Source organism: Mauremys reevesii, linkage group 5 (assembly GCF_016161935.1).
Source record: "Mauremys reevesii isolate NIE-2019 linkage group 5, ASM1616193v1, whole genome shotgun sequence".
NCBI lineage: Eukaryota > Metazoa > Chordata > Testudines > Geoemydidae > Mauremys > Mauremys reevesii.
Genome location: NC_052627.1, coordinates 73914787 through 73938607, shown reverse-complemented (window position 1 = coordinate 73938607; position 23821 = coordinate 73914787). Strand labels below are relative to the sequence as shown.

At 41.8% G+C, this 23821-nt stretch overlaps 1 protein-coding gene across 3 annotated transcripts in view; it reads right to left on the bottom strand.

Moving 5' to 3' along the window:
* Nucleotides 1-23821, bottom strand: part of WDR17 (WD repeat domain 17) — a 107013-nt gene that overhangs the window by 4637 nt on the left and 78555 nt on the right. For 2 of the 3 annotated variants that reach the window (XM_039542258.1, XM_039542257.1), the window contains 10 exons: nt 19973-20128; nt 18755-18819; nt 17395-17527; nt 14900-14988; nt 12601-12700; nt 11314-11453; nt 7152-7172; nt 4740-4851; nt 3530-3671; nt 3323-3425 (listed from right to left, as the gene is read on the bottom strand). In XM_039542258.1, the coding sequence (XP_039398192.1) occupies nt 3323-3425; nt 3530-3671; nt 4740-4851; nt 7152-7172; nt 11314-11453; nt 12601-12700; nt 14900-14988; nt 17395-17527; nt 18755-18819; nt 19973-20128 (1061 nt within the window). The remainder of the gene's footprint in view (nt 1-3322; nt 3426-3529; nt 3672-4739; nt 4852-7151; nt 7173-11313; nt 11454-12600; nt 12701-14899; nt 14989-17394; nt 17528-18754; nt 18820-19972; nt 20129-23821) is intronic. The other variant, XM_039542256.1, reaches the window with a different exon arrangement.

Sequence of the window (23821 nt, the reverse complement as noted above, 5' to 3'; positions counted from 1 at the left end):
CCCACATATTAGCCAGTACTTCAGTCCTCTCCTCAAAAGCAGGGGCCATGGTTACAGGGCAAGTTGCACTTTAGATCCCTTTTAGTTCCTCTTGGTTCATCCCTTCAATGACAGGCCTGGCTCCCCTGCACCTGTCTCCAGGGTGGAATCCAGTGTTCCAATCACTTTGGAACTGGATCTCTGGATTACAGCATCTGTTTCTCAAGAGTGTTAACATGACAGGGTCAACTGGGTTTGGCACCTGTAAACTTTTTACCTCCAGGAGCCTGCAACAGCAGCCAATAAAAGTGATAAAAACAGCTTCTTTGAAAGAAAGCATAACATATTCATTCACTCAAAAGGTACAGATTATGGAGAGCAAAGGGTAAAAACGAAGGCTTATATGTCTATTTCCCCTTACCTAGATCTTAACATTTCCTTACAAGCTTTGATAAATTCATTAATCTCTGGGTTAGGAGAAACAGCCTGCTTGCTGCAGCTTCTCTCGCTCTCTCTGTCAGAGACTCTCCACCAGGCAGCCTTTGATATCTCACACCTCCCCTTCTTTTTTCCACCAGTCTTTTAGACGAGTGTTGTTCAATGACGAGTCCGTGGACTGACGCCAGTCCCTAAAATCTCCCTGACACAGTTTAGAAAGGGCGCAAGATGGTCCCTGGCATCAAAAAGGTTGAGAAACACTGTTTTAGAGTATGTCTACACTACAGTAAAACTCCCGAGGCTCAGGCTGTGGGACCCTGCCCCCGCCCTTGCAGGGTCCCAGACCCCATGCTCCATTCTGAGCCTGAACATCTACCACTGCAATTTTATAGCCCCGCAGCCCGAGCCCTGCAAGCCTGTCAGCTGCCACAGGCCAGCTGCGGGTGTCTGATTGCAGCATAGACAAACTCTTAAAGGTTTAGTATCCCCTTTGATTGTAGGCTTAGATCTGGGAAATGTAATCCTGGCTAGCCTGGATCGAGGTGTACAGGGCCATTCCCCAATTAATAGCTTCTCACATTATTCCCTTAAGGAGCCTTTTCTTTATCATTGTTTTGTTTCCTATTTGCTTCCCCCCACAAAAGCCTCCTCTGATTTTATGCAGTCAGGCACGATAATGTCAATTAGGAAAACTGAATGCATTATATCATATTTATAACCAGTAATAAAAAACTCCCTCATTCTCTAAACCAGGCAAAACATTTAGGCTTTGTCTACACTACACTGCTTTTAGCGACGCGGCTGTGTCACTAAAAATCGGGCAGTGTAAACACTGTTTGTCGGCACTTTTGCCATAAAATACTTCCACCCCTAGGAGCGGGGTTCACGTTGTCGACAGGAGAGCGCTTCTGCCAACAATGAGCTGTTTATACTGCCACTTGCCGCTGCAACTTTTGTCATTGGGGGGGAAGGGGGGCTTTTTAAGCACCTGTGAACGACAAAAGTTTTATCATTCAATTGGCAGTGTAGACAAAGCCTAGGCACTGCAGCATAAGTCCCTAAATCCAGGCATTTCAGACCAGCAGCAGGAGGGCATACCAGAGCTCTGGGGCTCTTATGGAGAATGCTCTCTCTGTTATGCAGAGGAGGATTTACCATCAGTGTCTCTGGTGATCATGATTGCAACAGTGGCTTTGTCTACACTGGCAAGTGAATGACAAAACTTTTGTAGTTTAAAGGTGTTAAGAAAACATCCCTCCCCCTCCCCCCGAAAGACAAAAGTTTTGTTGAGGAAAAGCACCGGTGTGAAGAAGTGCTTTGTTGGCAGGAGCACTCTCCTGCCGACAAAGCTACTGCCGCTCGTTGGGGTGGAAGTTTTCTGTAGGCAGGAAAGCACTCTTGCTGACAAAAAGCAGCTACACTACATGCGCACCTTTTAGCAGCACGGCTTCTAGCACACAGCCGTGTTGCTAAAAGCTGCGTAGTGTAGACAAAGCCAGTGTATCATGAAGATAGAGGTGCTCAACTACACTCTGGCCATTTAAGGCTTTATAAGTTCAAGCCAACACCTTAAAATCTATCTGCAGAGCCACGTGCTCTCTACAGAATGGCCTAGTTATCAACCAGACAGCTACCTTCTGCACCAGTTCCAGCTGCCTATTAAATTTAAGATGTATCCCCCACAGAGTGCACTGGGATAGTCTAGCCTTGCAGTGACACAGGCATGAATGATAGTAGCTATATCTGAATTTGAAAGAGTATGTCGTGCTCATCTGGCTAGAGGTAGATAGTAAAACACCTTTTTGATCATGACAGTCACTTCTAAATGCAGTTAATTTAACAATGGCAGCTGAACACCCTTGCTTTTTGGTGCAAATAAAATATCCACTAACTCTTCGGGTTGTTTCTCTCAACCTACCAGCATCACCTGTCTTGCCTGGATTGAGTCTCAGCCAGCTTGCTCTCATCCATGCCTCAATTTCATCTATACACTGCATTAGTCTCTCAACAGCTCCAGCTTGGTCATTTGAATTGGAGACATAAAACTTAAGGTCATTAGCCTGAAAACAATGCCATCTGAGTCTCTTCACTAACTCCTTTAATAGGCCAGATATACACATTGATACAAGAGGGGCAATAAGATGGAATCCTGCAGGACCCTACATGAGAGTGCCCTTACAGTTGACAAATAATTGCCTATTACAACTCTTTGGGTCTTAGCTAGAAAAAGCAACCTCCACCCAGCTATTCCTGCCTGAGATGAAAGATGGGTCAGCAACACTTCATGATCAGCAGTTTCAAAGGCAGCTGACATATCTAAAAGTCAGCAAGAATACCTGATCATTGTTACCACAAAGGGAAAATTAAATGCAAAAAGTGCAGCCTGTGTACTAAACCCAGGTTTATGCCCATTTTGACTAGAGTGTCAAGGAGTTCTGAGGAAGCTAGATAATTTAATAGTGGTCTCACCACAACCTTCTCGATAACTACCCAAAATAGGGAATGCACAGGTTGTGGCCTGAAGTTCTCACACCACCTTCATCAATTCAGTGAAACTCAACCAGAAAAGATCTTGCATTTGTCCCTTCAAGATCCTGCTCTGCTACTACAGATGCAGATAGGCTGGCATGAATCTGAATTTAGGACCTAACCTTCAGTCCCAACATTTGCAAAACACCCATTGGCTCAAAGGAAGTTTGCCCATGTTAGGGCTGATGGATTAGATCATATAGTTGTATTTGTTATTTTTATTCAGATGGGTAAGCTCAGAGCTATGTTGTAAAGATATCCAAGTGATTGCTGGCTGCAGGAAAGAAGTAGAAAACATGACTGAAGACAAGGAGAAAGAGTAATCTTTAAAAAAAGAGGGAAGGCTCAGTTTTGTAGTCATGGGAAGCATACTCACTCACTACATTTATGCAGTACTAATCTTTCAGTGCGTATATAGCTTAGAAGATCAAGAAAGGGACACACTGAATCCAAAGTCCAATCTGAGCTACTAATTTGTTCTGTTGAAAAATACAAACAAAAAATGAAAATGGTAAATACCAACGCAGAAAGAAGCCAAACAAATGACTACATGTAGATCAGGTTCTTCCATTCACAAGCCTACCTTTAATATATTGAATGCCAATAGGAAGGGCTTTTTCTGGTTCTGTACTTAACAAATAGTATTTTATGGTTTCAAATATGTCTCCATTTGCCTGAGCAGTCTCTGCTAGCTGCATACATTCTTCTACACCTGGTAGATTACACTGGAAAACAAAGGTTTTACACAAGAAATAAATAGTTTTGTTTGAACATGGTAAGGTTCAAGAAACTACGGAAGTTCTCATAAAGCATAACAAAAACAGATTTTCTCTGATATGAAGAAAAGATCATTCTCTTTATCTAAAGGTAATAAAGATTTTTTCACGGACATGTATCACTAGGAGAGTTCACTTTGATCCCCTCTATAGGGGTGCATACTGGTAGAGTCAGTACGCCAAATTTCTGGCGAATGTCAGCCTTGGTATCTAAGAACTTCGTGAGGTCTTTCTGTGGCAAAGCCATTGTTTAAGAAGTCACTAGATGAGCAGTTGGAGTCAAAAACAAAGCAGTCAGAGGAAGGAGACTCTTCCAGGCTACAGAGGAAGTCTGCCAGGCAAAGGAGCCAGTGGGCACCAGATGCAGTACCACAGAGATCAGGGTAGTGGGGGAAGGAGGGATTCTTTAATATGACTTCAGAGAGAAGGGGACTATAAGCCCTATTTACAAGCGACTCTTATGACAATGAGCAATTGGAAACATTCTACCCTGGGGGGAATCCAGATTCTTATAGACAGAGGATCTGGCCTTAGTTTGCTACTGCACACATAAGAACAGCCACCACCAAGCTCTTACCATCAGCAGATTTCCAAGTGCTTTATAGAGGAGGTAAATCTCATTATTCTCATTTTATAAATGTGGAAACAGTCACAGAGAAGTGAACGTGACTTACCCACAGTCACCCAGCAGGCCAGTAGCAGAGCTGGGAATAGAACCTACGTCTCCTGAGTCCCAGTCCAGTTTGATGGTCATTACATCAAACTGCCTTTATAGCATACCAGAAACCAAATACACATTTCTTATTGTGCATAAACTGATGGTAAAAGCCTTATGCAGATTAAACACAGAACAAAAATGGATATGAGAGCTGATAATACAAAATACTATTAATATACAAAATAATATTCATAAGTGTTATGAATTTATCTACATATTAAGAAACAAATTGATACATAACCTCATTTTACTATTCAAGTAAATGTTTGTTTTTATTAATAAAGGTCCCTTAAATGTACCTTTTCATGTAAGTCATTTATCTCTGCTGTGGATCCAGGATAGAAAGCACATAGCTTTACTAACTGCAGTTCGTTATTGGGAGTCATCATGAGAAGATCTGCTGCCAAGTCCCTGTGCAAACAGAAAATGTGGCAGTCACTCTCAATGACATGTAATGGTGGAGATGCAATGTCAGAGGTAGGACTGTTTTCTTTACACTCGCCTTTCCTCTTACACTGAAGAAATATGTGTTGTTGCTGGGGAAATGGAAAGGGGGGATCAGTCCAGTAATAACAGCTTATGAGGAGAGGACTGCCTCTTTTTGCCCTAGTTCAACTCCAGGAAGTTGGTAAGGTGCAAAGCTCCCAGAACTTAATGAAATCAACATTAGTCAGCACTAAAACTCACTGAAAAGTGTCTTGTAATTACAAGATGGGATTTCAAAACACAGAGCAAGGATACATTTTCAGCCCACTGCAGACGGATTTGCCATTTACGAGAATCTCACTGCTGAAAATACATCCTCGATTATTTTTACTTCATCTCATGTAAAAAAAAAAGCTCATAGGGAATATTTATTTAAGAAATAATTAACACCGCAATATTTTTAAACAATTATTTTATTTAGTGCCCAATACTTCCTTATCCTGGCTCCTGCTCTTTCCCCAGTGTTCTGTGCCTATTCCTTGCACCACTACAAGCACCAAATAGGCACTACTCCAGGTTTGAACAACACTTCACTTGTTACCCAGGGAATGTAGCTGTTAGCCATAAAATTTAGCGTCTTCATCAGCACAGCTATCTCTAACTGATGTTCCTGAGTCTACGATCCCCACATTTGTTTTGCCAGTAATTGTAATTATTCATTAATTAGGCCAGGACTGAATACACAGGAACGGAAGCAGGAGTGACACCTATGGGAAATAGGGGGAAAAGCACAATTTAGCCTCAAGCAAATGCAGATTGAGGCCATTCTCCACACACACACACACACACACACAGACACACACACACTCTTCCACAGAACATCAAGTATATGTCTGGACTGTTACCATCAGCCAAAGAGCATAATGCACCTGGAGGTGAAGCAAGAGTGCCTTTCATTCCCTGCACTCTAAGGGTATGGCTACACTGGCGAGTTGCAGCGCTGGAAAGCCTCCACCAGCGCTGCAATTAGTAAGTGGCCACACCTGCAGGGCACTTCCAGCGCTGCAACTCCCTCGCTGCAGCGCTGGCCGTACACCTCACTCAGCATGGGGAATAAGGATTCCAGCGCTGGTGCTGCAGCGCTGGTCATCAAGTGTGGCCACACACCAGCGCTGTGATTGGCCTCCAGGGTATAAGGATGTATCCCAGAATGCTTTTATAAATTACTCTCTTTGTTTTGTTATGCAGCCTCTCTTTGTTTTGTTGTGAACTCCGAGCTCTGTAGCTCCGTTGATCCCGGAGCTGTTTATCTACAAACACAGCTCCTGTTTGCTGTGATCAATCTGTGAACAATCAAATGAGATAATGAGGCAGGCAGGGAGTGAGTGTAGGCTTGACAGAAACAGCGGGGGCAGAGGGGAGAAAGGGAGTCGTGTTGGCTGCAGGCTGTTTGCAGTTAAGAGTTAAGGGTAAGGGATCGGGAACATGTTCTGATTTTTCAAGTCAGGAAGCTAACACACAGTGTTGGCTCCAAAAATCCACTCTCTCTCTCCCCCCGCTCCCTGTCACACTACGCCCCACCCCACCCCACCCCCCTTTTTTGAAAAGCACCGTTGCTGCCACTTGAATGCTGGGATAGCTGCCCATAATGCATCACTCCCAACAGCGCTGCAAATGTTGCAAATGTGGCCACACACCAGCGCTGGCCCTGCACAGCTGGACGACCAGCGCTGCAGATTTGTAAGTGTAGCCATACCCTAACTCATATTGGAGAAAAGGGCCATTTAGGTTCAAATGCTCCTCAAATGGGCTGCAATGCCTTCTTGTTGAATTTTGGCACTATATACTTTAATGGGAATAGGGAGGCTGGCATGTCCTAGTCATTATTCTGCATTTTCTTATCACTCCCTTCCAGTGAGGGGTGCTTTTTCTTTTTCCAGCTCTACTTGATTTAGAATAGTTCTAATACCTTTAAGATAGGACCCTAAATGTGCATTCAGTTAAAAACAGAGAGACAGAGTGATACAAATCCCCATATTTTTTATTCTTCTAGTTTGTTTACTCTTCACTTGCAGAGTTTATGTGGTCACTTGAAAATGTCAGTGAATTGTTGCTTTGCAAACAACTTCTGCCCATCTACCATTCTTCAAAACATTTATATACATATTTTATCAATACTAGAAAAAAAACAAAGAACATAGTTTAAGGTTATTTTTAGTCTATGCCAAAATCATAGAGCTTCAATGGATTTTTTAGAATCTCTCTCTTTAGAAACAACAAAGTACCTGTATCCAAGAGATGGAAAGCTAAAAGGAAGATATTGAAACAGTAATGAGCAAAAAAAAATTGTTTTGTTTACTAAATAGGGGACAAATTAATGAATAAACAGCACTACCACTCCAACGAGACTATAAATTTGGCTTTGGGAAACAGCAGCAGCAAATTATACCAACGGCTTGATTCTAAACCCCGTTGCAAAACTAAATCAACAAGCTATTTGGAATATCAGCTTATGTCATTCAACGTATAATAGCTAATTTTCTAAGATACACGGAAGCCATATCCAGAATACAACCTTTGTGGGATCCTGAAATGGCTTTCAAGATCAGTTCCTAAAAAGTGTTTCCATAACATGGCTTTGCTGGCATGTACTGGCCTAAGTAGTTAGGGAAAAACTGTTTTAAAAAAAAGTTGGTAGAAGTTAGTTGAGACCATACATTGAAAATAACTGTTTAAAACAAAGGTCTCTGTCATCCAAAACTGTGTTACCTGAAATGTTTTTCAAGAACCAATCTTGAGAAGAAATTCAGGATCTAGCAAAAATAGTGCAGCTGAGGCCAGTGAAGTAGGAGTTAAGCTTTCAATAAATAAATATTATTAGGATTCATCTAAGGGAAATAAGTGCCATTTAGGAGTGGTAGGAGGTGATAGGCACAAACCAAAACTAAGCTGAGATTATCTAACATTCAAAATAATTTCCCCAAAATATTTTGTGTTTGTTTTTGAGAGAATACCACTGGACGAATGTATAGTAAAATGTTCCATCAATAACCTATTTCATTATCAGTTAATCAGGGATCTTCCAGTATTCTGAGAAATGCACTATAGCAAAATAAGAGTGTTTCAGAATAGTGGGTATTTCTAAATTTAGATTGAGTTATGGAAAAGTAAAGATTTCTAATGATAAAGTTCGATATAACACAGTTTCACCTATAACGCGGTAAGATTTTTTTGGCTCCCAAGGACAGTGTTATATCGGGGTAGAGGTGTATTTACTATTGCTATTTTGAAGTATCTGAAAGGGGTGGTGAAGTGTGTTGCAGCAGTGTCTGGCTAAAAATTGGTGCAACAACTGTAAGTCTGAACACTGAGTTTACAAAGACTATACAATGTACACACAACTGTTGTCCCAGGAATATTACAAGCATTGGTTGTATTAACTTGGATGAGGTCTTTAGCTCAATGCAATGGTTTCTTCTAATGGTCTGTCTATATGAACAATTAGATGTGGCAACATGGGGTGTGAATCTACCCTGCTACCCTTCTTTGGTTTCACTGTTCCTGTGCACCCTGCTGACATGCATTAACAGTTTATTAGAATGCTTTCAGCTAGTCCCATTTCAAAGTAGACTAGATCAAAGTGGGCTAATGAACTGCTAATGTGAATCATCAGGGTCAGGGCCGGCTCCAGGCACCAGCCAAGCAAGCTTGTGCTTGGGGCAGCAGATTCTAAGGGGCGGCATCCGTCCAATCCTAGGGCGGCATGGCCGCTCTTTTTTTCCCCTTTTTTTGTAGGGGGCAGCAGCGCGGAGGATGGGAGCACCCTACTGGGAGCCGTCTGCGCACTCCGTCTGCCCCAGCTGGTGCCAGGTCTGCAGCAAGCCCGGCAGCCCGCGTCCTTCCCTCCCCGCCGACCGGAGCGGCGCAGAGCCCTCCTGGCAGGCAGCGTGGCAGGAGAGGCCGAGTGGTGAGCACCCTGGCTGAAGGAAGCCCTGGCCAACCCCCTTCTCTCTCTCCCCTCCACTCCCTACCCCTTCCCCCTGCTAGCCGGGGCGTGCACTCCACTGCCTGGGGCACGTTTGCAGTGCAGGGAGTCCCACTAGCCGAATGTTTGCACCCTGGCTCCGGCCACCCCACAGGTTTTTTTTTTGCTTCGCTGCTCCAGCCACCCCGCAGGTCTGGTTTTTTTTTTTTGCTTGGGGCAGCAAAAAAGCCAGAGCCAGCCCTGATCATGGTACATACAAAAAGAACAAGGAATACTCGTGGCACTTTAGAGACTAACATATTTATTTGAGCATAAGCTTTTGTGGACTAAGACCCCTTCATCGGATGCATGCAGTGGAAAATACAATAGGAAGATATATATATATACACAGAGAACATGAAAAAATGAGTGCTGCCATACCAACTGTAACGAGAGTAATTAATTACGGTGAGCTATTATCCGCAGGAGAAAGAAAATGTGTAGTGATAATCAGGATGGCCCATTTCCAACAGTTGATAAGAAGGTTTGAGTAATAGTAGGGGAAAAAATTAGCAGGGGGAAACAGTTTTTACTTTGTATAATGACCATGCTAATTTTTTCCCCTACTGTTACTCACACCTTCTTATCAACTGTTGGAAATGGGCCATCCTGATTATCACTACAAATTTTTTTTCTCCTGCTGATAACAGGTCACCTAATAGCTCACCATAATTAAATACTCTCATTACAGTTGGTATGGCAACACCGATTTTTTCATGTTCTCTGTGTATATATATATCTTCCTACTGTATTTTCCACTGCATGCATCCGAAGAAGTGAGTTTTAGCCCACGAAAGCTTATGCTCAAATACATTTGTTAGTCTCTGGTGCCATAAGTACTCCTGTTCTTTTTGCTGATACAGACTAACACTGCTGCCACTCTGAAACCTGTCATCAGGGAACATTCAGTTAGACCTAAACAGGTGAGTGCAGAATAGATTCACAGCCTCAGCTTTGTAGCAGTCTAATTGTTTGTGTAGACAACCCCTAAGTGTGCATGGGAAAGTTACAAGTGTTAGAATTGTACCATTTCATCTGTCTTCCTAATTCTGCCTGCAGTGTTGCTTGTTCACAATTTACACAAAAGCAACTGTGCCCACAATGATCATGTGTCCTACAGAATAAGAATCACCAGGAATCTCAGAATGCAGAGATTCAACTACTATTTGATGTGTTGCATGTGGACATGCCAGATCAATTTTTTCAAAATTTTTGCTGTGCTGACATGCCAAACCATTGTAAAGACAAGAGCCATAAACCAATCATTTTATGCAATCAATGTTCCTGCAATGGTTTCCTTGGTTAAACTAGACCTACTCTTCTGTGGAAAGGAGTTCAACTAGGCTACTCTTGGTGTCTCTTTAACTGGGTGATCAAATACCAACTTTGACAGCAAAACTAAAACTTAGATCCTTTTAAAAACAGATTGACTGTCCCACATTAATTCCTATTTCTCTAAACAGAATACAAATCCTAAAATCATGCCTAAAGCTGTTCCTGCACATGGCATCATCTTTTTCTCCCATTATATGTTGTGCTCTCTATCACAGAACGATAAGCCAAAATTGTACCCTGCCACAGTAAAACCAATGCATGGAGGACAATGTAATACAGAACCTTGTGAAACTTCCGCTGGATGACACAAAGGCATGGCCTCTCCTAGGGGAAGTCAAACAGCAATTCTGTGGGATCTTAACTTCTCATCTCTCCTAGCTATATTTCCAGTGCCATACTAAATTACCCCTCTCCCTCCTGGGTGTTTATGCCTTACAATCATTTTAAATACCATATCACAATTTTTTTTTTATCTAAGCTGCTGTTCACTCTTCACCTATGGATCGTTTTTGGCCTTACTTCTTCCAATTGACTTTTGTTAAGTTTCTTCTGCCAAGAGACTATTTTCACTCACTTTTATTAAATTAGTTTTAATTTCTTGATTTGGGGCAAGTGAAGGAGCTTTACCTGTTCAAATACAAGTTAAGAGTTTAGTAATCATTGTGGAAACACTGCATCTGCTTACGTATTTTGTGTGGTGTGTGTGTGTGTGTGTGTTTTCTGAGATTAATGAGGAATTAAGGAACATTTGGGTTCTTTATGCATTACCGGTCTGATACTGCTATTCTTGTTTAAGTAAAACTCCATCTGCCTTTAATAGGTTTCCCTGAATAAAAACTTCAGTATAAGGGCCTATATCTCATTTGGCATACTAGTTCTCTGCATTAAATGTTCCAGATCTCACCATCTCTACCTGGTGTATATTAAATGATATCTCAATTTGTATCTCATTTCTGTCTGAGTCTGTCTTATAGAGCTACAGAGGATTCCAAATGATAGCTTTATTCATATCATCCTATGGACTTCTGTCAGTTATAACAACTGTGTTTTGTTAGAAAAAAATCTTCTTTGGAGTAAGAAATTCTTACCATGTTGTTACTGTCATACATTTTCTTGCTAGTAACTCTAGAGCATAATGTGTTGCTTGCGCTGCACTTTCTCCTAAGACAGTACCCACACTGACTGCCAACTCCAGTTCATTTCCACGAATCAGGTTTGCCATGGCAAGCTTGCTCAATAAGAAAATCATATCAGTAAGTGACACAAGCACTTTTTAGGATTCACTGTGACTAGCATGTTACATTCATTTGTGAGACTGCGCTTTCTACAGAGTGACAAAACATGCATTAATAAAATAAACTAAAACTTAAAAGTTCTGCCTCTGAGAGGACTCAATAATTGTCTACCACATATCTCTGTTTTTTTCATGAACAGAACTGCTTTCCTTTGGCACAAACTCTAACATCATCCTTTGTCCTGCCAAATAGTCTAGAAAACAAATATAAATGAACATTGTTTCAATAGAATCTACTATTGTCAGTTCCCAGCACAGACTGCAGGGGGTGGGAGAAGCCATGCTGCCCCCTGCTCCTGAGCCCAGGAGACTTTAGAGTGGAGGTATGAGCTTCCCCATCCTCATCCCACCCTCTCCTTGGGGTAAAGAGCAGCTGAGGTGCCAGCAAGGAGTGCAAAGGATAGGAGAGGCCACAAGACCTTTAAACACTTCTAGTTACGCTGTAACATAGGCACCACCTAATTGTCTGCTTTCTCTCCTCATCGCCCGCTATCTTGGAATATATTTCTGTGCGGAGGCCAGAGTGGAAAAAGGACACAATGGTACAGCAATGGTGGAGCACCCGGACAGAGCAAGAGAGAGATGATGGTGATGGTTTGAAGTAAGGTAAATTAAAAAAAAATTAACCAAAAATAAATGTATTTTTAACATTTTGTGTATATGTTGTCTATTACTGTTTGCCTGTCTTGCCTATTTAGAGTGCAAGTCTTGTATTTTCCTGTATGTTTTCACACCATGTAGCACAATAAGATCCCTGTTCTTACTGGGGCAACACAGCAAATAGTAAACACTAATATTTCAAACTTATATTTATTCATATAATATTACATAAAATAATTTTTATTTGCCTAAAAGTGATATCCTGGCCAAACTGAAGTCAATGAGAGTTTTGTTATTGACTTTCATGGGGCCAGGATTTCACTCTATCAATGAGAATGAATAAAAAGTCATACTAAATGCAAATAATATATTTTTAAAATTACATAAATGTAGTCTGTTTTAGAAAATGCTATAGCTTGCAATATAAAAAATAACCTAATATTGGTCTTTTCCTCTGTACAGAATAAAGAAAAAATATTACCTCAATATTCTCAACAGCTAGATGGCAACACGCTGCAAGCACCGCACGGCCATCCTGGAAATACCACTCTGCCAGTTCTTTACTGACTCTGTGGAGGAGTCTGTAACAACAAAACAGGAAATCTGCAAGAACACTTCTAAAGTTAATAACGAAAGCACCTGCAATCTTTATAAGTAAGGGAACCAAATGTGATTGAGCACACTAACAACTCAACCAGAGAAGTTACTGACCCACTCTATTATGATTATTCATCTTATCAACAGCACTAGACTTCAGCAACATAATCTGACCAACCTATTTTTTGGATCCTGGATTTTGACTGCATCAAAGTGGAGGACTAGAAACACAAATGTATATTTCCACGTTATTGTAAACCCCTTGGGGCGGAGACCATCTTTTTGTTCTGTGCTTGTACAGAACCTAGCATGGTTCTGGTCCATGACTAGTGCTCCTCAAGTTATACAAACACTAGGGCTGTCAATTAATCGCAGTTAATTCATGCGATTAACTCAAAAAAATTAATCGCAATTAATCGCAGCTTTAATCGCACTATTAAACAATAGAATACCAATTGAAAGTAGAAGTAGGACTGAGTGGACTTGTAGGCTCCAAAGTTTTACATTGTTTTGGTTTTGAGTGCAGTTATGTAACAAAAATATCTACATTTGTAAGTTGCACTTTCACCATTAAGAGATTGCACTACAGTACTTGTATGAAGTGAATTGAAAAATACTATTTCTTTTGTTTATCATTTTACAATGCAAATACTTGTAACCAAAAATAAATATAAAGTGAGCACTGTGCACTTCGTACTGTGTTGTAATTGAAATCAATATATTTGAAAATGTAGAAAACATCCAAAAAATTTAAATAAATGGTATTCTGTTATTAACAGTGTGATTAATCACGATTAATATTTTTAATAATGTGATTAATCACAATTAATTTTTTAATCACTTGAGAACCCTAACAAATACTAAGTACTACTACTAATAAGCACCTGCGCATTTACAGGATGCTGATTTTACTATGTGCACATCAATACATAGCTGTACATTTGTCCTCAGAATTGGAGCAACAGCACTACACTTTTCAAAGGTCACTCACTGTGTACATGCCAAATTTACCTGAACATCCATCTGCTTGCTCAAAACCCTGACTACGAAAATCATATAACTGCACAAGCAAACAGATACTTGTGCTTGCACTTGCACATCCCCAGCTGTGCACGCATTACACGTTTTTCAATAATTAATGTTTTTCAATATAGGTGCAAACATGGGTACATTCATGGGTTTTCTTGTGGGCATGTTTGATGGGGAGTCCACCCCACACTCTCCCTGTAGGGGTTAATGGAGGCCAGATAGACCAATAAATCGATTAGGTGGCAGACTGGGAGAATTAAGGCTAAATTCTTAGCCTTAATTCTCCCAGTCTGCCACCTAATCGATTTATTGGTCTATCTGGCCTCCATTAGGGGAAGCTCACCTGTACAGGAACAGGTAGGGCTTCTATAAAGCCAGGGAGCTGATAACAGAGAGGAGTTGCAGGGAAGTGGTCTGTAGTCACTCCCTGGGTGAATGGAGGTTGTTTGGGACTATTGAGGGTAGTGCACAGTTAACTCCTTGGGAGCGGGGAGTTTGGTCGAGCAAACCACACATGAGAGAGAGTAGCAGTAGGGCATGCAGCGAGCAGCAGAAGGGGGCCTTGAACCTGGAAGAGCTGATTCTCCACAGTGGCTAGGAGCAGGCACCAGCTGCAGTGAGTGGACCCTGCGACAGCATGTCAGCTGTCATTATTTGAAAATTTGGCCATTAGTGTCCACTACGTGGCATATTCCTCTTTGGTGAAATGCAGTGTTGCCTTCGGGGGCAGGGGGAGGAGGGATGTGAAATATAGAAATAATTAACCTGATGATACTTATTAAAACATATTTCAGTAAAGTTTTAAATGTCATGAAAATTAAGGAAGTTCTGTTGGTATTAAATAACTCTAAAATGTAGTCATAACAAGCATTTCAAGCCTAATTTATCTGGAAAAATCCATTTGAAGCCAGGAGTGGACATTCACTGATGGGATCTGTTAATGCAGTAGCAGTTAGTTAATGCAGAGTCTGCTAATAATTAAGTATGGAGGACTACAAATGTCTGTTTCCTACACTACTGGTGTCTGACTCTACACTACTGGTGTCAAATCCAAATACCAAGACTTCCAGTGCAGTTATTGTCCTTGAGTGCTTTATACTCTGAACTAAAAAATTTATGGAAAAACTTAAGAAGTGACTTCTCTGTAGACTCACTCATTGTAATCTTCCAAATTTCCATCAGGATTTGAAGATCCATTTGAGGCTGAAAGCTGTAAGATTTGCATATTTCCCTCACAAGCTGCCTAGAAACCAACAAATTAATCCATCAAGCATAAAATACTTTTTCAACCAGACAATTTAACACAGAATCCCTTTTGAAATCTGAGGGCAGTAAAGGAAACATTCTAACTAATAAACTAGTTTACAGCAACTCTGTTCCCAGGACCTTCTTAGCCATGCAGGAGAGTAAGAGGAAAAAAGACACCCCACCCACCACCCCACCCCACATCCCTACTGCAGTTGCAGGAGGTCTTCCCACATTTCAGGCCCAAGTAAATATGATGGATGCTCCCTTTTCTAGAAGCAAATGGACAGGAAAAGAATGAAGAAGAAGCAGAGCCATGGCTCTGCTCTTCAATACGCCTGCCAGCAGAGGTGGATGCAGGGGCGGCTCTAGGCACCAGCGGGCCAAGCGCCCGCTTGGGGCGGCATCCTGGGGAGGGCGTCATTTGGCTCCGGTGGAGCTCCCGCCGGCGTGCCTGCGGCAGGTCCACCGGAGCCCGGGACGAGCGGACCTGCCGCAGTCATGCCTGCGGCGGGTCCCGTCTTCCCGCGGCTCCGGTTGAGCTCCCGCAGGCATGACTGCGGCAGGTCCGCTCGTACCGGGCTCCGGTGGACCTGCCGCAGGCATGCCGGCGGGAGCTCCACCGGAGCCAAATGACGCCCTCCCCAGGATGCCGGAGCCGCGGGAAGAGGGGACCCGCCGCGGGACTGGGGAAGGGCGGCGCAGCGCTCCGTGCTGCTTGGGGCAGCCTACTTTGTAGAGCCGCCCCTGGGTGGATGCCTGTGAAAATTCAGGGCTGCAAAAAGTTACTTCCCACCTGGAGTAAGACAGGAGCAGCCCAGGACTCAGTGACAATTCCTTCCTGGACTTCACCTGGGGCAATGCAGCTATATGCAACTACACAGTCAGGGCTGAGTCAAAATGCTCAATATTGCCTTTAGTGATTTTATTGCTTACAATTGTTATTTGATTAAGCCCTCGAAACAAGAAAGGCCAACAATGCTATGAACTACAGCAAAAGCTTCATGGTGATGTTTCCCAGAGCTAAACAACAATCCTAGCTGTATTGCTTTAAGGTTCAAGGAAAATAATTGGGCTGTGCATAAGTATACATCCAAGTTTTTTCCTCAGCAGAATATAACTATTGAACAAAAGCAATGTGAACATGGGACTTTAAAAAACAAAACAAAACATGCATCAAAAATTCACAATGATTTAAGCTAAGACCACAAAAGCATTCTAGGGTAGTCAGGCCCAAGATAAAGCCTTAGGGCAATCTTACTTACTTATTTATGCATGTAAGCTCTTTAAAATCAATGGATACCACTTGCAATGAATAAAGCAAGAGAGAGTTGACATTCAGCGGAAAAAATAGGCAAAACATTCTGTCCTCTAAACACCATTTTACAGACACAATACTACATCCCTTCTGCACCATGAGCTCAAATACAAATTTGGGGTGGCACAAAGAAGGCAAAAATGGGCAACAAATATTTTCAAAGTTGGCCTATTAGTCACACTGAACACATTAACAAAGTCAGATATTTAAAACTGTGTATTTTCTGCAATATTCTGAACTTTAGGAGCACATTTTTAGCACTTTGCTGCATAGTTTCATTGATCACATTTGCTATCCTGCCTTTTTTTTTTTTTTTTTTGTATTTACATTAATCACACGATTTGTTGTGAAGATCCTCTGAAAGATAGGACAGCAATAGAACAGTGCAGAATTATCGTAACAGGGGCCCAATCCTATACTCACTAAAATCAATGGCAGTTTTGTCAATGACTTCCATGTATAAAATCTCATGTACAATGACTTCCATGTACAAAATCTTCCATGTATAAATATGAGACCCCTTTCATTGTTTCCAAGTCTGAGTTGGCCAGCTGAATACTTGAGTGACACGTGAGATTGGGATTTTTGGCCATTTAACAGAAGTGCACGTGTCTGACCTATTAAATATACGCACAATCTCAGATTTAATGCTGAAAGGTCAGCAATGACTAACTAAATTTACCCCCCTCTCCAAAAGTATTTACTCAATAGCTCAGGGGTTCTCAAACTTTTTTTGCTGGACCCGCCTTTGAAAATACTTCAAGCTGGGATGACACCCTCTCCCCCCCCCCCCGCCAAAGTGATAGCAAATTACTGTACATACTCATAAGAGCATACTCGTGATATTGCCATTGTTACTTCTGCGCTGTTGCTGGCAGTGGTGCTGTCTTCAGAGCTGGGTGGTTGCAGAGTGGTGACTGCTGTACCCCTCTCCTCCTCCAGCTTGCCCTCCTCCCGACAATATTTGTTTTATCTCGTGACCCCTAAAATAGCTTGTGACCCCTTTCTGGGTTGGAACCCCCAGTTTGAGAAATGCTGCATTAGCTCATGATAAATATGGACCAATATCCGTGTCAGCAATAATACCTGTGCAACAAGCAGAGCCTCTTTAAGTTGGCCTCTTGAAGTAAAAAAAGTGACTAGTTTCTCCACATCACCAGTAGCTATGCAGTATGGGATAACATCATCATTTTCCTCCTGAATTAACTGGTCAGCTCTCCTAGATGAAATTAAAAATGACCTGGCTGTTTAGTTTTATTTGGTATTAGATATATTTATAGCACCCCGGTGGTACATCTAGCAGTAGAAAGATCATTAAAACCATCTGCCTTGCCAGACTCCAAGAGACATTGGGTGTATCTATACAGCCCAAGGCAGTGAGCCTGGTTGACAGCTTTGGGATCATACCTAAAAATAGCTGCGTAGACAGCACTTTGAAGTTGTGGCTAGGGCTGGAGCTCAGGCTGTGAAGCACCTCCCCTCCCCCGCTCTAGGCTTCAGAAGCGGAGATCCAACCCAAACTGCTATATCTACACAGCTATTTTTAGCATGGTAGCATGCAGGAGCGGCTCTATGTATTTTGCCACCCCAAGCACGGCAGGCAGGCGGCTTTCGGTGGCTTGCCTGCGGGAGGTCCGCTGCTAACGTGGATTCGGCAGCATGCCTGTGGGAGGTCCACTGGTCCCGCCCCTTCGGTGTCCCCGCCGCCGAATTGCCAGTGAAGCCGCAGGACTGGCAGACCTCCTGCAGGCAAGCCGCTGAAGGCAGCCTGACTGCCGCCCTCATGGCGACCGGCAGGCCGCCCTCCCACGGCTTGCTGCCTCAGACACGCACTTGGCGCACTGGTGCCTGGACTCGCCCCTGGTAGCACGAATCCAAGTCTGTCAACCCAGGTTCAGCCTCTCACTGCCCCAGGCTGTGCAGACATATCCTTACAAGCTATACAAGATTCTCCCACGAAGACACGACATTAAAAGATTTCAAGCCTCATCACAGATTCTCCCCCAACCCTTAAACTTACTGAATAATATAGTTTTAAAACAGGGGTCGGCAACCTCTGGCAGCCACGGCCAGCATATCCCTCGCCCGTGCCGCTTTGGCCTGGGACGGCGAATCGCGGCCAGTGGGAGCCGCGGTCTGACAAACCTGCCGACGCGGCAGGTAAACAAACTTGCCTGGCCTTCTAGGGTGCTTACCCTGGCGAGCCACGTGCCAGAGGTTGCCAACCCCTGTTTTAAAATGTTCCACGTTTTATATATATATATATATATGGAATCCCTATTGAAATCCTCACTCATTCCATCACAAGTTCTAATGAACAGTAAAAGAAACATCACTGGAATGTTGAAAAAGATGCCAGATGCAGTTTACTTTACTAGTACTGATGATTTATATTTGTCTTGGTCCTTTATTTTATGCATATTATAAGTTACAATTGAGCAATTACCTTTGCATTAGCTTCTTCCAGTATTTCATAGAAACACCTGGTGCAACTGAGAGTGCTTTGTCCCACTGAAACACAACATGTTGTACATGAAAATTTTATGTTTAGAAATAGTTTCAATCAATTACGTGTCTTTCCTATTAAAAATAAAATTGTTGTGATGTAAAAAAAGAACAAAAAATTCTGTGTTACTTTTTATTTGTAAATTGGATACATTCGTTCTGGAGTAACTAATGCCCAGATTTAAAAAGATATTGAGGTACGTTCCTAAATAAACAGATAGGCACTTCTTCAAATCCCACCTAAGTGAGTTAGGGCTTTTGTAAATCCAGTTAGGTACCTATGTGCTTCGTTAGAACCTAAATACCCTTGTTAAAAATGTCATGTTCGGTTTCGTGTTTGCCATCTCTTGGGGCCAGATTTACAGAGTCACTTTTTCAGAACATAAACACACTTTAAATTTTGTGTCAGTCTTGTGGACCATAAATAGAGTCACAATTCATGGGGTGTTGTGTACATTACTCCTCAATAAGATTGTTTTAGGAGCTATTTTAAAAAAATCTATTATTGCACCCATCACCATAATGCTGAAATGCAAACATACTACTGTTTTTATAATTTATTTATTTCTCCACAGTAAATGTTCTGTTATTTTATTTATTTATCCAATTTTCTCTTTATTGTTTGCAAAGCTTTCTTAGCAAGATCAGCATTGGAATACACACAAACACACACAATTAGCTTTGTTTTAAGCAGATGCATTTCTTACTAGTTACTGAAACTAGGTGAGTGTTTCATTAAGTGCAACAATGACACAATAGGTAAAGCATACCTGAAATGCTATCATGAATTGCCAACCTTACATAGAGCAACAGTATTTTAACAGAGAACAAATAACCAGGGTTTAGGTTTTAATCTTCACTGATGCTATGACACAAAAACATTTCCCTCCCTTAAGAGATATAAAATATGCCATTTTACTTGTCAATACATTTTTGTTTGTACTTCAGTTAAAAGTAATCTGTTCTGAGCAACCCATTTTGTTAACCCTTTGGGTGCTTCCTTAAGCTACGTTTCACTGTAGAGGTTAAAAACATCAAAATTGCAGGAAGATCACTCTTTGCTAGATTTATAACTCTTTTGTTTTTTCTCATGCAGAGATAGTGTTTATTAGACTTTTCTACTGTACTTAGTTCTTCATTAGTTGGTTTAGTACTTTACCTCGCCAAGCTCCACCATAAGTTCACAGTATCTCTGAATTTGTCCTAATCTTAAATGTATTTCCGCTGCTTCCTTTAGCCTTTCCTCCTTGCTAGGTGCACCAATACCTCCTCCAAATTTGGACATTTTTACTGTTGTTAGTTCTTGGGCTTTGGACTGGTAAAGAAAAAAAGCACTATACTTATTTTTTTCTGATTAATACAATTATTGCTAAGACAAGTAAGTATTAAAATCAAATATTTTAATGGTAATATTAAAAGTGCCATTTGAGAAGATAAATAACAGCTTTTTCACTAAAGACCTTAAACACTGAAGAGATTACGTTGAACTATTACATTGCTACACCCATTGCATTAGGGCTAATTAGTTGTATTCATATTTTTTTTCATTCCATTATCCTGATTCATATTTTTTTGGATGATATATATTTTCATTTCATTCCATTCCATTCTTAGACACTTATTGATATCTTATACATATCCATATGCCACCCCATAAATATCATTACCTTGTATATTTTGAAAACTCATTAAATACACATTTTGTGAAAACACACACAGAAGGGCGGGGGTGATGGTAACTAAGGCCCTTAGTTCTGATGGGAGTATAGAGTTGAATCTAAGTGAGGGTAGGATTATGGTAGGTGGGTTTGGTTTCTGCCCTTGAATCCTCCTAATCTGCCATGTCCCATTCCCTCCATGACTATTTATATTTTTAACCATAATGGATGTAAAGATTTCAGTTATGACTATTAAAAGGAGAAGGGGAATTTTCCCATGTGCTAATTGTATACAAGAGAAATTTATATAGAGTTAAAATACAAAAATCACATTTTGTCTTCACTAATTAAGAGAAATAAGGCAAAAGTGAACTTTTCTAGCCCTCCTCCCATGTCAAGGACTCTCATTTTATCTCAACTATCACCCAGTCATAGCTGCATGTGCAACAATTTTTGCATTCATGACTTCACAACACCAACTACTGAAGATGGAGATTGAATCAGATCTTTACCGAAGTGGATAATGCAGGGATAAGTTCTTGGCCCTATGTTATCTAACACTGATTAATGATCTGAAAGAGACCCTTCCAGAGAACAGTTCCATTGCCCGCATCTATTGGTGCTTACAGTTTTCTCAAGAAGCAACAGAATAAAACTGACCTAACTCTTGCCTGTTTCATTGCTCCCTACAATAGTCTCAAATAGCAGCAGTGAAAAAAGTGACAACACTCTACCCAGTTTTTAGTCTGCAGTAGTTTAAGGACACCAAAGAGCAGACAGCATAGTCTGTCTGCAGACTTAGGAGACCAATACTGGGGATGAGTTAACCTTGAAAATGTGAACTGAGTGTATCTACACAACTATAAGGGCTGGATTTTTTTAAGTCTGTAGGGAAAAGTTGAGAGCTTTTCAGAATTTGTTGGCATTTGCCCAGAAAAACTTACTACATGCCATGTCAGTGGAGGTTTCAAGCCCTACTCTCAATTTTTTGTCTTTTTTTCTACAGCTGTGATTTGAATGTGCCTAATTCAAATGTAATTATGGAAGTTTGATCCTGAGGGATATTATGAAGACAAAGAGATTTTCTGTTTGCTTTTGCTTTTTCAGTAACATATTTTCAGAGTAAGATGTGTGCTGAATTATAAACATCATGCTTACATAATCAAGTGATCTGACACACTGAACATCAAAGTGCATAATAACAAGAGTTAGTAGTCTGACTCCACAGCACAGGCTGCTAGAATGTTTTCATTTTTCCATTGTTTTGAAACGCTCACTCTGTTTTTAACAGATCATAATCTAGCATTTTACCACTCAACATAAGAGATGCCTCTAATACAGAGCAGAACAGTACAGAGAACCGCAAGTAAAATGTTTATCATCTGTTCTCCTTTGCATAGCAACTAAATCAACAGAGTAGCTGTGTGTTCAAACCTTTGCTCTCATTTACTCCTGGTGTTCCTATTAATGTGTGAGAAGAGAGACAGGCGGAGTCCAGGACAAGGCAGAAATAATAACTTTTTACAAAAGGCAAAAGGAGGATGGGAGAAATTAGTATTATTTGTATTACAGTAGCAGTAGCAACTAGATGCCTCAGTCATGGCAAGGGTCCCATTGTGCTAGGTGCTGCACAAACAGAATAAAAGATGGTTCCTGCCCTAAAGAAATTACACATATAATCAAGACACAGTAAGTGTATTTAACAAACAATTGGACACCCCTGCTGGCAGTTTCCCTTAGGCATCATGGTAGAACTGGATCCTCAGAGGGATTTGAAGGAAATCAGAGTAGCAGATTTACAGCCTGCCTTTGGGGTGGGTGGGAAAGAAGAAGGTTGTTCCATGCATAAGTACAGCATGAAAGGAAGTGTGTGGTTGGTTGTGGGAGAAGTGGACAAATGGGCCATGCATCATTGATAGAGCCAAGAGTGAGAGATAATGTGATAAGATACAAGAACCTAACCTAACCTAACCAGAACCCTGTGAAAGGTCTTAAAGATAAGGACCAAAGGCACTGCAATACATCCTTGTGACAGGGTAGTCTGCCCCTAAAGAATAAGGTACCTAGGGGTCAGCCCATCCCCATCATGTAACATGGCCCTTCAAAATTCTGAAATTCAGATGTATATAAAAGGACCTAAGAGATAGCGAAAGAGAGGAAGCGGTCCTGGGAATAATTGGTGTTTTCAGGGCAATCCAATCACTGTGTCTTTATGGGCACTGGCCAGGAGCCTTGCAAAGAGGGAAAGGCAAGGCTCCCCTCTCACTCAATCAACTGGGGATGAAGTGAGGGAAATGGACCAGCTTAAATACTGCCTCCTCTGTCATTGCAGAGCAGACACTAGTAGAAGAAGTCTGGCTGCCGAACCCTCTGAGCCTGAGAGTTAACTGGGGAAAAGGGGCCAGCTAAAGGAGAATGCCTATGGTTGGCTAAATTACAACCCCGCTCCAGAGGAGAACTGGAGACTCCTATCTTAAGGAGAGAAGTAATAATTATCTGAATTACCTAGGTCCAGGAGGAGGGGTGGGGCTCCTGGCTTAAGGAGAAACAGGGTGACTGTTTCATTGACCTGTCCCAGAAGGAAAGCTGGGGACTCCTATTTTGAGAGAGCAATGATGTGAGGTCCTATCCCAGCTCCAGGAAGGGGGCCTAAGAGGTCTCCTGAACAGGGGCAGGGAGTTGACCACGACTCTTATACAGACTGAGCATGGGGTGAAGTGAGATGACTATCAAAAGTGAGTTACACTTTCTAGAAAGACTTAGTAAATCAGACCCCATGAAGGGGGTATATGTTTTGAATTAATCTAGTCTGGGTAACTGATTGAAAGAACACAAAGGGGTGCTGCATGCAAAACATCTGCAGGGCCATGAATTGGTATGCTGGAGGGCAGTGCCCCATGAGACTCCACAAGGAAAGAAGAGCTAGACTAGCAGGGCCGGCTCCAGGCACCAGCGCAGGAAGCAGGTGCTCGGGGTGGCCAATGGAAAGGGGCGCACGTCTGGGTCTTCGGCGGCAATTCAGCGGCAGGTCCCACAGTCCCTCTCTGAGGGAAGGAGCCGCTGCCAAATTGCCCCTGAAGAATGAAGCAGTGCAGCAGAGCTGCCGCTGAAGTGCCACCGATCACGGCTTTATCTTTTTTTTTTTTCTTTGCCGCTTCGGGCGGCAAAAAAGTTGGAGCCGGCCCTGCATACTAGAGATGTGATCCAGTGCCTCTGTCAATAATCCATGTTTCACTTTTGTCCATGAGCTCTATCCTCACACCTGATCTTTTGCAAAAAGAAGAAATGTCTGCCTTTTTTCTAAAATGTGACTCCTTTTCATTCTAAGTGTTCAGCTTTGTAAAGCAGTG